Source organism: Cherax quadricarinatus, chromosome 6 (genome assembly GCF_038502225.1).
Source record: "Cherax quadricarinatus isolate ZL_2023a chromosome 6, ASM3850222v1, whole genome shotgun sequence".
NCBI classification, from domain to species: Eukaryota; Metazoa; Arthropoda; class Malacostraca; order Decapoda; family Parastacidae; genus Cherax; species Cherax quadricarinatus.
Window position 1 is genome coordinate 49795179 of NC_091297.1, and position 14113 is coordinate 49809291.

General features: G+C 37.3%; 1 protein-coding gene across 6 annotated transcripts in view; it reads left to right on the top strand.

Moving 5' to 3' along the window:
* LOC128694479 (mitochondrial potassium channel ATP-binding subunit) overlaps nt 1-14113 on the top strand; it is a 348027-nt gene that overhangs the window by 164994 nt on the left and 168920 nt on the right. For 5 of the 6 annotated variants that reach the window (XM_070081553.1, XM_070081574.1, XM_070081568.1 and 2 more), the window contains one exon: nt 6977-7117. The exons of the other annotated variant lie outside the window; for it this stretch is intronic. In XM_070081553.1, coding sequence (XP_069937654.1) covers nt 6977-7117 — 141 coding nt within the window. The remainder of the gene's footprint in view (nt 1-6976; nt 7118-14113) is intronic. 6 annotated transcript variants of the gene reach the window in all.

A 14113-nucleotide genomic window follows, 5' to 3' on the forward strand; every position in this document is an offset into this window, starting at 1 on the left:
AAAATGTGCTCTTTTTTATCTATAAAAAAAAACGATTTTTTTTTTTTAATCGGGGTGCTGCGCGAGTGAATGTATATATACATTTGGACCATTGAAGGGTTAATGAGCATAACTTATAAATAAGAAATATTTACATTTTAATTTATAAATAGGAAATATTTACATTTTAATTTATAAATAAGCAAGTAAGTTTATTCAGGTATACACAAATACAGTTACGTACATAGATAATCATATGTAGCAGCATATGTGTAACATACCTAGGATAACCCAAAAAAGTCAGTGACTTATTTCCATTGGGGTATTTTTATTTTATTTTTTTTTTTTTTCCAACTTACCTTGGAGGAGATGTTAGTTTAATTAGTTAGTTTGATGGAGGAGATGCTGGCAGAGGTTTAGGGTGGTGGAAGATAGCTGGCCGGCATATGTTCATTGGCTCAATATACATCCAACAACATTGGAGAGTTACTTTCGTATCGTTTTTCTGTCGCTTACTCACTTAACTTACTTGCTACACTGTTAATTCTACACTTTATCGCTGGCTGGCACTCAAACCTTTATCGATACCTGTTGCTTTAGTATCGTATATATCGTAGAATCACCGAATCACTGCAGAAGGCACATTCTTCCCTCTCTCTTCCTCCTCCACTTTGGTACTTTGCTATGAGTTTTGTCTTGAATTCTATTGTGCTTCTTTCCTTCTTTACCACAGGTCTGGCAATAGAAGCTTTCTTTGGGCCCATTGTGGCTTATTTAGCAGTTACAAGCACTAAAAACAATGGAATAATACAAAATATATTGCATGTATGCGTGGAATTGTCTTCCCTGGCTTGTAAACAATGGCACACTAACTGTACATGGGGTCAGGCCTCGTGAACACTTTCAGGACGAATGTCCTTAACCAAGTTCTTGGGCATTAGCCGAGCCAATATTTTGATGCAGAAATGTGCCGCTATCCGATTTTGACATTAGCCAATGCCGCTGGTACCCGAGGGTCCACTGTATATGCATTTTATCGCTCTGGGGCGCGTTAAATGTCATAGTATATTATGTGTGGGTGGTGTGGCCAGGAGGGCTAACATATCTCCCACACCGGACTGTCTACAAATAAATACTTTTCACCTCTCACCCTACATTAACACCATTAAGACTACAAATATTTTAAGGTAAGTAATGAGTGTACTGTATATGCATTTTATCACTCTAGGGCAGTTTAAATGTTGTAGCATATTATATGTGGGTGGGGTGCCCACGAGGGCTACCATACCTACCACACCTGACTTACAATAAATACTACAGTGGAACCTCTACTTGCGAGCTCATCCACGTGCGAGTTTTTCCAAATATGAGCAGTTGATGGGTAGATTTTTTGCTTCCATACACGAGCAAAATTTCCATAAGCGAGCAGACCTCAAGGCAGGTTCCTTGACACTGGTGAGGCACTCTTGCTCTTGATCTAGGGAATTGTATCTCATTTGTTTGTTGGACTATCTTATTGAAACTTGGGCAATGTATGATGGAAAGATGCTTCTTAACATACATCAAAAATGAAAGAAATTGGACCATAAATAATGGAGTTCACTTCTCAGCAATTAGCCACCCCTTAGCGGTATTTTCGTATGGTTTTTATGGTTGTATTCTCGTTTTTTTGGTCTCATTTGATAGAATGCAAAATATATTACAGAAATAGATATGATTTTGATTGCTTTCATGACGAAAAGTACCATGAAATTGAGCTTGACGTAGGAGAAATATTCAATTGTTTTGTTTATGTTCAAGAGTAAACAAATGACGTCACTGTCCATTCCAATATGCAGTAGTGGGTTGACATTATTTATACAATTATTGCAATAAGGTATAACAGTAAATCTTATATTTTTTGTGTGAATAAAAATTACAAATTACTGTATTTATATTGTAATAATAATAATAATAATAATAATAATAATAATAATAATAATAATAATAATAATAATATGTATAATAATAATACAGTAGGGCCCCACTTATAAGGCAGGTTAGGTTCCAGGCTGTCACCAGAAAGCAGACATCGCCGGAAGGCAGAACGCCATTTTTTCCATTTATAAATACATATAAATGCCAGACAACAAGTTTACACTAACTTATATTAAGTTAGCAATAGAAATAGACATTAAAAACACAATAAAAGGTAAGATACACACATAGTACACTTATTACTTACCTTAAAATATTAATGTTAATGTGTGAGAGGTGAGTGGCAGGGTGTTTATTGAATAAAATCAGAATGGCACACCATCATCCTCTAACTTGGCACTTAAAGCAAGAGTCTTACAACTCCTCTTTTTATCACAGCTACGCTTAGACGCCATCGTCAGTGAGAGCCAAGAACAAAAGCAAGAAGGAACACTGCAATAGGCCTACTGACCCATGCGGAGCAGGTCCATGTCCCATCCCCGGATTAGACCAATGACCCACCCCCCGGATTATCCCAATGACCCACCCAGTCCGGTCATCCCCACTCAAGGATGGAGCACTGTACCAGACCCAGCAGCACAAGCTAGTCAGGTCCAACTTACACCCACCCACACCCACTCATGTATTTATCTAACCTATTTTTAAAACTACACAACGTTTTAGCCTCAGTAACTGTACTCGGGAGTTTGTTCCACTCATCCACAACTCTATTACCAAACCAGTGCTTTCCTATATCCTTCCTGAATCTGAATTTTTCCAACTTGAAACCATTGCTGCGAGTCCTGTCTTGGCTGGAAATTTTCAGCACACTATTTACATCCCCTTTATTTATTCCTGTTTTCCATTTATGCACCTCAATCATATCCCCCCTAATTCTACGCCTTTCGAGAGAGTGCAGATTCAGGGCCTTCAGTCTATCCTCATAGGGAAGATTTCTGATACATGGGATCATCTTTGTCATCCTCCTTTGTACGTTTTCCAGAGCATTTATATCCATTCTGTAATACGGTGACCAGAACTGAGCAGCATAGTCTAAATGAGGCCTAACCAAGGATATATAGAGTTGAAGAACAACCTGAGGAGAACAACCTGAGAGAGAGAACGAGATACAGAGTTCAGACAATGTAAGAATACAAACTGAACAGGTATTGGGCAATCACTTGGTCAGGCAAAATAAATACGTATTAATATGTGTGTACTTTTAGTTCATTCACGTACGTTTGTAAGAGTTTGTAAAACATTTACCTCAATATTTTTTTTTATATTAATAATTACCTCACAATACAAATACTACTATTACATTGTGTACAGGTTGTACAAGTTAGTACAGGATAAACAAACAGCAGCACACCATTTTTAGAGTGAATGAAGATATTATTATTATTATTATTATTATTATTATTATTATTATTATTATTATTATTATTATTATTATTATTATCACAATAAAATGCACTAAACCCACAAGGATCATGAATTGATATATATAGAGTGAAGGCATACAAAAAGTATATTTTTCTACAGTTACTCCCTAGTTTGGCTAGAGAAAACGTAATTCTTCTGACACTACCTACACAGCCGCTTTGTAAACAAATCTCATATTTACATCAGTTTTTATTCTGTGAGTGTGTGTATCAGGTTTATATGCTATGTAACAGGTTTCATATATAATTTTGAGGAAAATATCATAGATGGATTAATGAAAATGCCTATATTAAAGTAAAATAAGACATTTAATGTGCCCAAGAGTGATTATTATTACGTAGTATTGGTGTCATGAGTAGAGAGACTTAGCGATTTTAATGTGTACCTCCTCACCAGCACAGTGTGCAAGTATATTTAGGTACAGGTACACATAAGTATAATTATCAGAGTACATACATATAAAATATGCAGTAACTTTAAAACATTTGAAATTTTGGAAAGTTTCCTGACATAATAGATGTGGTCACGAAGAATGTTAACAAACTGGGTGGGGTGTGCTGTATTTGAAAGACCGCTTGCCGTATAGCAAATTTCGGTCATAATTTGACATTGCCGTATTAGCAGAACACCTAAGGCGAAACGCCATAAAGCGGGGCCCTACTGTACATATAATAATAGTATAATAATATAATACAACAATAATAATAATATAATACAACAATAATAATAATAATATAATACATATAAAAATAAGACATATATAATAATAATGTACTTCTTTCAACACACCGGCTATATCCCACCGAGGTGGGGTGGCCCAAAAGGAAAAATGAAGGTTTCTCCTTTTACATTTAGTAATATATACAGGAGAAGGGGTTACTAGCCCCTTGCTTCTGACATTTTAGTTGCCTCCTACAACACGCATGGCTTACGGAGGAAGAATTCTGTTCCACTTTCCCATGGAGATAAGAGGAAATAAATAAGAACAAGAACTAGAAAGAAAATAGAAGGAAAACCACAGGGGTTATGTATATATATATGCTTGTACATGTGTGTGTAGTGTGACCTAAGTGTAAGTAGAAGTAGCAAGACGTTCCTGAAATCTTGCATGTGTATGAGACAGAAAAAAAAGACACCAGCAATCTTACCATCGTGTAAAACAATTACGTACAGGCTTCCGTTTTACACTCACTTGGCAGGACGGTAGTACCTCCCTGGGTGGTTGCTGTCTACCAACCTACTACCTAGAATAATAACGTTTTTTTTTTTTTTTTTTTTTTTTAACAAGTCGGCCGTCTCCCACCGAGGCAGGGTGACCCAAAAAAGAAATAATAATAATAATAATAATAATAATTATAGTAGACAGCTTCAAAAGGCCGTCACTAGATGGCAGTGTTTACCACAACAAAGAGGGAGCGGTTGTGGCCACCTCCCCCTGTTACATAATGACATATTTTATTCATTCTAGAGTATATATCAGGTTTCTATGTTATTTATGTTGTTTAATATTTCATATTAGATGAACTGTGATAGATAAATAAGCCATAGAGTTGATGATAGCGAAATATTCAAGGAGTATTTTGTCCTGTCTCCAGACAAACTCTCGTTGGCTGCCGCTGCTACATATATAATGACATATTTTATTCATTTTAGAGTATGTATCATGTTTCTATGTTGTTTATATTGTTTGTTATGTCATATTAGATGGGCTGTGATAGATAAATAAGCCATATAGATGATATTAGTGAAATTATTCAAGAAGTATTTTGTCCTGTCTCCAGGCAAACTTTCATCCGCTGCCGACACCTCCAATACCACTACTTGAATTAATTATTTTATTAATTTTAGAGTATATATCAGGTTTCTATGTTATTGATATTGTTTATTATGTCATACTAGATGAAGTGAGATAGATAAATAAGTTGATATTTGCGAAATTATTGAAATACAGAATTCCACTGGAATGGATTAATTGCATTTCAATTAATTTAAATAAGGAAAATTGACTCTGCAAACAAGCAAATCCAGTTGCGAGCAAGGTCATGGAACGGATTAAACTCGCAAGTAGAGGTTCCACAGTACTCACCTTTTGCCCTACATTAAGACTACAAATATTTTGAGGTAAATAATGGGTGTACTGGGTGTGTATTTTACTTTTCATTGTTTTTTAATGCCTAGTTCTATTGCTAACTTAACCCTTTCAGGGTCGACAGGCCCTCTCAGAGACTTGTTCTCAGGGTCGGCCAAATTTCAAAAAAAAAAAAAAATTATTTTTTCTTATGAAAAGATAGAGAATCTTTTCCTGATCATAATGACACCAAAAGTATGACATTTGATGGAAAACTTAGGGAATTATGCTCTCGCGAAGTTAGCGGTCTCGACGATGTTTACGCATCAGCGATTTTTCCCACTTTGAGCCCTATTTTCAGCCAATTCCAATGTACTAGTCGGCAAGAATCATGACTATTTCGTTAGAACCCCATTTTTTTCTATCAAATGAGTACAAGAAACCACCCATTTACCGATTTCAACTATCCAATACAGTGGTCAGAATTTAGCTATTTTGCCAATTTCACACAAATTTCAAAAGATGCCAATTTCCAAATAGGGTCCAGAATAAACAAGAAAGACATTCCTGGCACTAAAATAACATTTTCTCTGTTCATTAGTCACGTCCCCATGCCCCTCTTACATTCTTTTGCTTTCCACTTTGAATATTTATTCTCACAAAAAAATAGAAGATTTACAGTTATGCAGACTACTGCATAAGTCTAGAAATGGTATAAATAATATCAGCGCACTTGTGAAAAAATATTAGACTCACCAGTTGACGTGTATTGGACGCATAGCATGATTTGTTTACTTTTGAACTTTGGTAAAAATCGAACATTTCTGCTACTTTGAGCTCAATTTCAAGGTACTTCTCATTGTAAAACCAGTCAAAATCATCTCAATTTCTGTAGTATGTCTTCCATTCTATAAAAAGAGACCAGGAAAACTAGAATACAACAATAAATACCATAGGAAAATACAGTGCAAAATTGCTGTTTTAATCCAAAAACACAGTCAAAGTTTTTTTTCTCATTATGCACTGTGTGCTGCAGGATTTTTTTTTATACCATGCACACTGACCACATAGACCCAGTCTTTCATATGTAGGCCTACCAGCTTTCTCTCATTAGATTTGAGGACGGTAGAATTTAGGCGTACTAGTACATCAAAAACCCTGGTGCATAAGCCGTACTAGTACGGCCGAAACCCTGAAAGAGTAAATATATGCGTAAACTTGTTATCTGGCATTTATATGCATTTATAAGTAGAAAACAATGGCGTTCTGCTTTCCGGCGATGTCCACTTTCTGGTGGTAGCCTGGAACCTAACTTGCCATATAAATGAGGCCCTGCTGTATGTAGTTACATTTCTGTAAATAGGTTTAGTGTCAGTCATCTCTACAGGAGCACCATTATCCTACGTTTCCATTACAGGACTGCCATATTTCCTAAAGCAAATTACCCTCACATATTTCAAACTTGTTATTGTTAATATTCAATACTACATTTGAGCAAATACTGTAATCTGTATTTTTTCTCCTCAGATAGTGGGTTGTGGTGTTTCCATTTTTATGATCTCACCACAAATGGCAGGGATGACTGCAGTGCTAGTACCAGTTATTATTGGTACTGGCACTGCTCTGGGAGGTCTTCTTCGTGCTTTGTCAAGGGAAGCACAACATCAGGTAGGGAGAATTTAAGAGAAACATATTGTAGTAGCATGTCTTAACCCTTTGACTGCTGCAAGCCCCTTTCTGAAACTGTCATTCTATATCGCAAAATTTTTGGGAAAAAAAATTATTTTTTCTTATGAAATGAAAAGAATCTTTTTCCAATGGTAATGACTCCAAAAGTACGAAATTTGGTCGAAAACTCACGGAATTACGCTCCCACGAAGTTAGTCTCAGCGACATATGCATTGGCGATTTCGCTGACTTTGAGCCCTGTTTTTAGTCAATTCCGTTGTTCCAGTTGACCAAACTCATAATTATTTTTTTGGAACTCCATTTTTTTCTATCAATTGGGTACAAGAAACTGCCCATTTACCGATTTGAACTACCCAATAAAGTGGTCAGAAATTGGCAATTTGGCCAATTTCACGCAAATTAAAAAAGATGCCAGTTTCAAAATAGGGTCCAGAATAAACAATGTAGACATTCTTGGCACTAAAATAACATATTACTATTACTATTGCTTTCTGTTTTGATATTTTATTCATACAAAAAATAGAAAATTTACTGTTCTGCAGACTACTGCATTATTGTAAAAATGGTATAAATAATATCAGTGAAAGAATATTAGACTCCCCAGTTGACGTGTATTGGACGTGTGGTGTGATTTGCTTATTCTTGTACATTGGTAAAAATCGAACATTTCCGCTACTTTGAGCTCAATTTCAAGATTATTTTCATCATGAAACTAATCAAAATCATCTCTATTTCTGCAATATGTTTTCCATTTTATCACGTGAGACCATGAAAACAAGAATACAATGATGAATACTATACTAAAATACACCTCAAAGTCGGCATTTTAATCCAAAAAAACGGTCAGTTTTTTTTTTCTCATTATGCACTGCGTGCTGCAGGTTCTTTTTATGTGGTGCACACTGACCACACAGACCCATTCTCTCACATGTGGGCCTGCCATCTTTCTCCTGCTTGATTTGAAGCCGCTAGAATTATTGAGTATATGTACATCCGAAACACTGGCTCGTAAAACGTATATATACGACCAAAACAGTCAAAAGGTTAAATTCCATCTGAGAGTGGTTATTGGTCTAGTGCAGTAAAGAAAAAACATTTTAATTTGTAAATTAGTTATATTTTTTCAGCATACAGTATGAGTAATATTCATAGAGTTGATTGATATGTAGAGTAATTTCTGAAGGAACTGGTCTATCCACAGATATCTTGGCTTTTATTATTTTTACTAATGCTATAGCTTATTTGATGGTAGTCATGTGAAATTAATTTATTTCCTTAAATTAATGGGTATTATTTACAGCTCTGAAATAGGTTAATTGAGGTAGTAATAGGGGAGGACAGAAAGGCAGCGAGTGCAGACCTTGATGGAAGGCAGAGTTTTGACAGGATGGGTAACACAGACACTTAGAGCAGAACAAGATTTTGCTCAAGGAAAACTTTATCTAATTTTTTTTTTTTTTTTTTTCAACAAGTCGGCCGTCTCCCACCGAAGCAGGGTGACCCAAAAAAGAAAGAAAATACCCAAAAAGAAAATACTTTCATCATCATTCAACACTTTCACCACACTCACACATTATCACTGTTTTTGCAGAGGTGCTCAGAATACAACAGTCTAGAAGCATACACATATAAAGATACACAACATATCCCTCCAAACTGCCAATATCCCAAACCCCTCCTTTAAAGTGCAGGCATTGTACTTCCCATTTCCAGGACTCAAGTCCGACTATATGAAAATAACCGGTTTCCCTGAATCCCTTCACTAAATATTACCCTGCTCACACTCCAACAGATCGTCAGGTCCCAAGTACCATTCGTCTCCATTCACTCCTATCTAACACGCTCACGCACGCTTGCTGGAAGTCCAAGCCCCTTACCCACAAAACCTCCTTTACCCCCTCTCTCCAACCCTTTCGAGGACGACCCCTACCCCGCCTTCCTTCCCCTATAGATTTATATGCTTTCCATGTCATTCTACTTTGATCCATTCTCTCTAAATGACCAAACCACCTCAACAACCCCTCTTCTGCCCTCTGACTAATACTTTTATTAACTCCACACCTTCTCCTAATTTCCACACTCCGAATTTTCTGCATAATATTTACACCACACATTGCCCTTAAACAGGACATCTCCACTGCCTCCAACCGTCTCCTCGCTGCTGCATTTACCACCCAAGCTTCACACCCATATAAGAGTGTTGGTACTACTATACTTTCATACATTCCCTTCTTTGCCTCCATAGATAACGTTTTTTGACTCCACATATACCTCAACGCACCACTCACCTTTTTTCCCTCATCAATTCTATGATTAACCTCATCCTTCATAAATCCATCCACCGACACGTCAACTCCCAAGTATCTGAAAACATTCACTTCTTCCATACTCCTCCTCCCCAATTTGATATCCAATTTTTCTTTATCTAAATCATTTGACACCCTCATCACCTTACTCTTTTCTATGTTCACTTTCAACTTTCTACCTTTACACACATTCCCAAACTCATCCACTAACCTTTGCAATTTTTCTTTAGAATCTCCCATAAGCACAGTATCATCAGCAAAAATTAACTGTGTCAATTCCCATTTTGAATTTGATTCCCCATAATTTAATCCCACCCCTCTCCCAAACACCCTAGCATTTACTTCCTTTACAACCCCATCTATAAATATATTAAACAACCATGGTGACATTACACATCCCTGTCTAAGACCTACTTTTACCAGGAAGTAGTCTCCCTCTCTTCTACACACCCTAACCTGAGCCTCACTATCCTCATAAAAACTCTTTACAGCATTTAATAACTTACCACCTATTCCATATACTTGCAACATCTGCCACGTTGCTCCTCTATCCACTCTATCATATGCCTTTTCTAAATCCATAAATGCAATAAAAACTTCCCTATCTTTATCTAAATACTGTTCACATATATGCTTCAATGTAAACACCTGATCTACACATCCCCTACCCACTCTAAAACCTCCTTGCTCATCCGCAATCCTACATTCTGTCTTACCTCTAATTCTTTCAATTATAACCCTACCGTACACTTTTCCTGGTATACTCAGTAAGCTTATTCCTCTATAATTTTTACAGTCTCTTTTGTCCCTTTTCCCTTTATATAAAGGGACTATACATGCTCTCTGCCAATCCCTAGGTACCTTCCCCTCTTTCATACATTTATTAAACAAAAGTACCAACCACTCCAACACTATATTCCCCCCTGCTTTTAACATTTCTGTCATGATCCCATCAGTTCCAGCTGCTTTACCCCCTTTCATTTTACGTAATGCCTCACGAACCTCCCCCACACTTACATTCTGCTCTTCTTCACTCCTAAAAGATGGTATACCTCCCTGACCAGTGCATGAAATTACTGCCTCTGTTTCTTCCTTAACATTTAAAAGTTCCTCAAAATATTCTCGCCATCTACCCAATACCTCCATCTCCCCATCTATTAACTCCCCTACTCTGTTTTTAACTGACAAATCCATATTTTCCCTAGGCTTTCTTAACTTGTTTAACTCACTCCAAAATTTTTTCTTATTTTCATTAAAATTTCTTGACAGTGCCTCTCCCACTCTATCATCTGCTCTCCTTTTGCACTCTCTCACCACTCTCTTTACCTTTCTTTTACTCTCCATATACTCTGCTCTTCTTATAACACTTCTGCTTTGTAAAAACCTCTCATAAGCTACCTTTTTCTCTTTTATCACACCCTTTACTTCATCATTCCACCAATCACTCCTCTTTCCTCCTGCCCCCACCCTCCTATAACCACAAACTTCTGCCCCACATTCTAATACTGCATTTTTAAAACTATTCCAACCCTCTTCAACCCCCCCACTACTCATCTTTGCACTAGCCCACCTTTCTGCCAATAGTCGCTTATATCTCACCCGAACTGCCTAATATTAACAAAATTTATTTATTAATTTTTTTATTTATTTTATGTCTTTGCAAACAGTACATTGAGATTTTGTATTTACAATAGTGGGTTGTAATACAAAGAGAGCCTCTATTATGCCTAGGCATTATGTGCCAACTTAACATTATTGGCTTACAGACTACTTAACACTAAGGAGTATATCATAGTTGTACAGTAGGATAGTAATTATTTCATAGTTGTACAGTAGAATATTAATTATAAATGAATCAAAATTTGTATAATACAAAGATATACAGTATTTTTATTCTAAAATGCTTTTTGTGAAAACAATGATTCAATTATATTCCTGTCAACAATGGATAAAAGGTTCAATGTGATTGTTTCAGTTATGATGTGGGAGTACATAGGTGAGTAAATGTGTACTGAGTATTTAGCATTTAGTCTAGGGTGATTAAGTGACTTATGAGAAGAGTCTTAAATTGATTTTCAGACTGGGTTACTTTAATATCTTCTGGTAATGAATTCCATATTTTGGGGCCCTTTATGTGCATAGAGTTTTTACACAGTGTGATATGGACATGAGGTAAGCTCTTTTGAGCAAAACATTGTTCTAACAAATAAATAGATGATATTGTAACAGTGTTAGATATTTTGTTAAAACTCAAACATGAATAAATTAATGGTGAGTGATACTAATTATATTTAGGATGGTAATGTGTGTTTATGTTTTCACCTATTTAAGGGTACAGGGGGTCAGTTCTCAAATCCTGGCCCCAGTTCTTAACTTGCCACCCCAGATTCACTCCCTCCTGATCTCATGAGTGAGTGCATGCGCATGCATGTGTGCATGTGCATGCATGTGTATGGGTACATGTAGTATATGCTTGTAAAAGTATTTGCCTGTTTACCCATGTGTATGTGTTGGCATGGGTGTATGTTTTTCTCAGATGACTCCCTTGCCTTTCATATTCACAGGGTTTTTCCTAATGTGATAATGACTCCCAAAGACTGTCCTAACAGTATAGTGACAAAGTTTCCTAACCCTGAATCAAATGAAACCTGACATTGCCTATTCCTTACCAGATATACTGTATCTGTATGTCTGCCTGTGGCTCCCTCCTAGGTATACTGTGTCTGTCTGTTTGCCTGTGGCTCCCTCCTAGGTATACTGTGTCTGTCTACGTATGGCTCCCTTGGTCCCTGAAAATCTGGTGAGTATGTAATGTGCTTGCATTATGCTAGTTCATCCTGTTCGCACATACACAAGAGTAATCCTGCACACATGTACCCATCAAAATAATTCTTTGCACTTGGACAATTTTGGCAAGCTTTAAGGCAGGCCAGGGATTTGCTCTGTGACCCTACACATCTACCACCACATATAGTGAGATGATGATGTCCTCTCTCTGTTCCGTAGAAGTCTTCACCACACACAGAGTTTATCATACACCTGGCACCGTCCTCCCTAGCTGACCACACTCGGCCTAGTGTACTCCACTTGTGCCCTGGGAAGTTATCTTATATTTTTTTATTCCTCACCTCTTGATCACTTCCTGGCAACCATGTACAGTAACTACACTCTGCACCTTCACTCTGCTGTCACATCTGATTTCTTTTTCTTCTTTTATTGCCACCCCTCTTTTTGTATTAACCCCTCAACATCCAAACGTATATATACGTTCTTATGCGTAGCACCCCAAACATATATATATATATATATATATATATACACGTTTTAATTTTCCTGCATCCAAATTTGGCATGATTGGCCTGAGATGCCTGGTCAGCATAGAATGGGTCTTAACACTCGGTGTGTGCAGTATTAAAAAATCTGGGACCACTTAGTACCTTGTGGGAGTACAGGGCCGCCATTGCAAATCCGGCAATCAGTTATTCGGTTCCTTCCGTTATTCGGCATTAATTTTGGCTAGCATAATTTCAAATTTCCAGGGTCGCCACACCAACCTGCTGGTACTGTTTGGTGGCACTACTTGATGCATAAGTCATTCCAATTTCTTTTTCTCCATTTATTGTTTTAACCTGCTTACTTTTAGCCCTAGCCATGGTTCCAATGAATAAAAGAAATGCTTCTCATTATGTAAAGCACCTACACAGTACATTATCCATTAAAGATAAGGTGGCTTTGAAGCCACTGTCGGTTGTCATGAACTCAGTCTCATCAAGCAGGAGAATATGGTTTATTACGCTAATATCAACATTACAGCTTATTTGCCTATCACAATTGATCTAATATGACATAAGAAACAATATAAATAACATAAAACATGTTAAATACTCCAGAATGAATAATATTTGGCATAACACCGAGCAGTTCGACGGAGGTATGAAGAGGATATGGTATACCAATACCATTCTCCTATCCCTGTCTTGGGGTTTATATTAGAGAAAACAGAGTGTAGCACAGGGCTAACTGTGATATACACTCGTACTGCACCATAAACCTGAAACAAAAGTTTTTTTTTTATTATTATTATCACACTGGCCGCTTCCCACCAAGGCAGGGTGGCCCGAAAAAGAAAAACTTTCACCATCATTCACTCCATCACTGTCTTGCCAGAAGGGTGCTTTACACTACAGTTTTTAAACTGCAACATTAACACCCCTCCTTCAGAGTGCAGGCACTGTACTTCCCATCTCCAGGACTCAAGTCCGGCCTGCCGGTTTCCCTGAATCCCTTCATAAATGTTACTTTGCTCACACTCCAACAGCACGTCAAGTATTAAAAACCATTTGTCTCCATTCACTCCTATCAAACACGCTCACGCATGCCTGCTGGAAGTCCAAGCCCCTCGCACACAAAACCTCCTTTACCCCCTCCCTCCAACCCTTCCTAGGCCGACCCCTACCCCGCCTTCCTTCCACTACAGACTGATACACTCTTGAAGTCATTCTGTTTCGCTCCATTCTCTCTACATGTCCGAACCACCTCAACAACCCTTCCTCAGCCCTCTGGACAACAGTTTTGGTAATCCCGCACCTCCTCCTAACTTCCAAACTACGAATTCTCTGCATTATATTCACACCACACATTGCCCTCAGACATGACATCTCCACTGCCT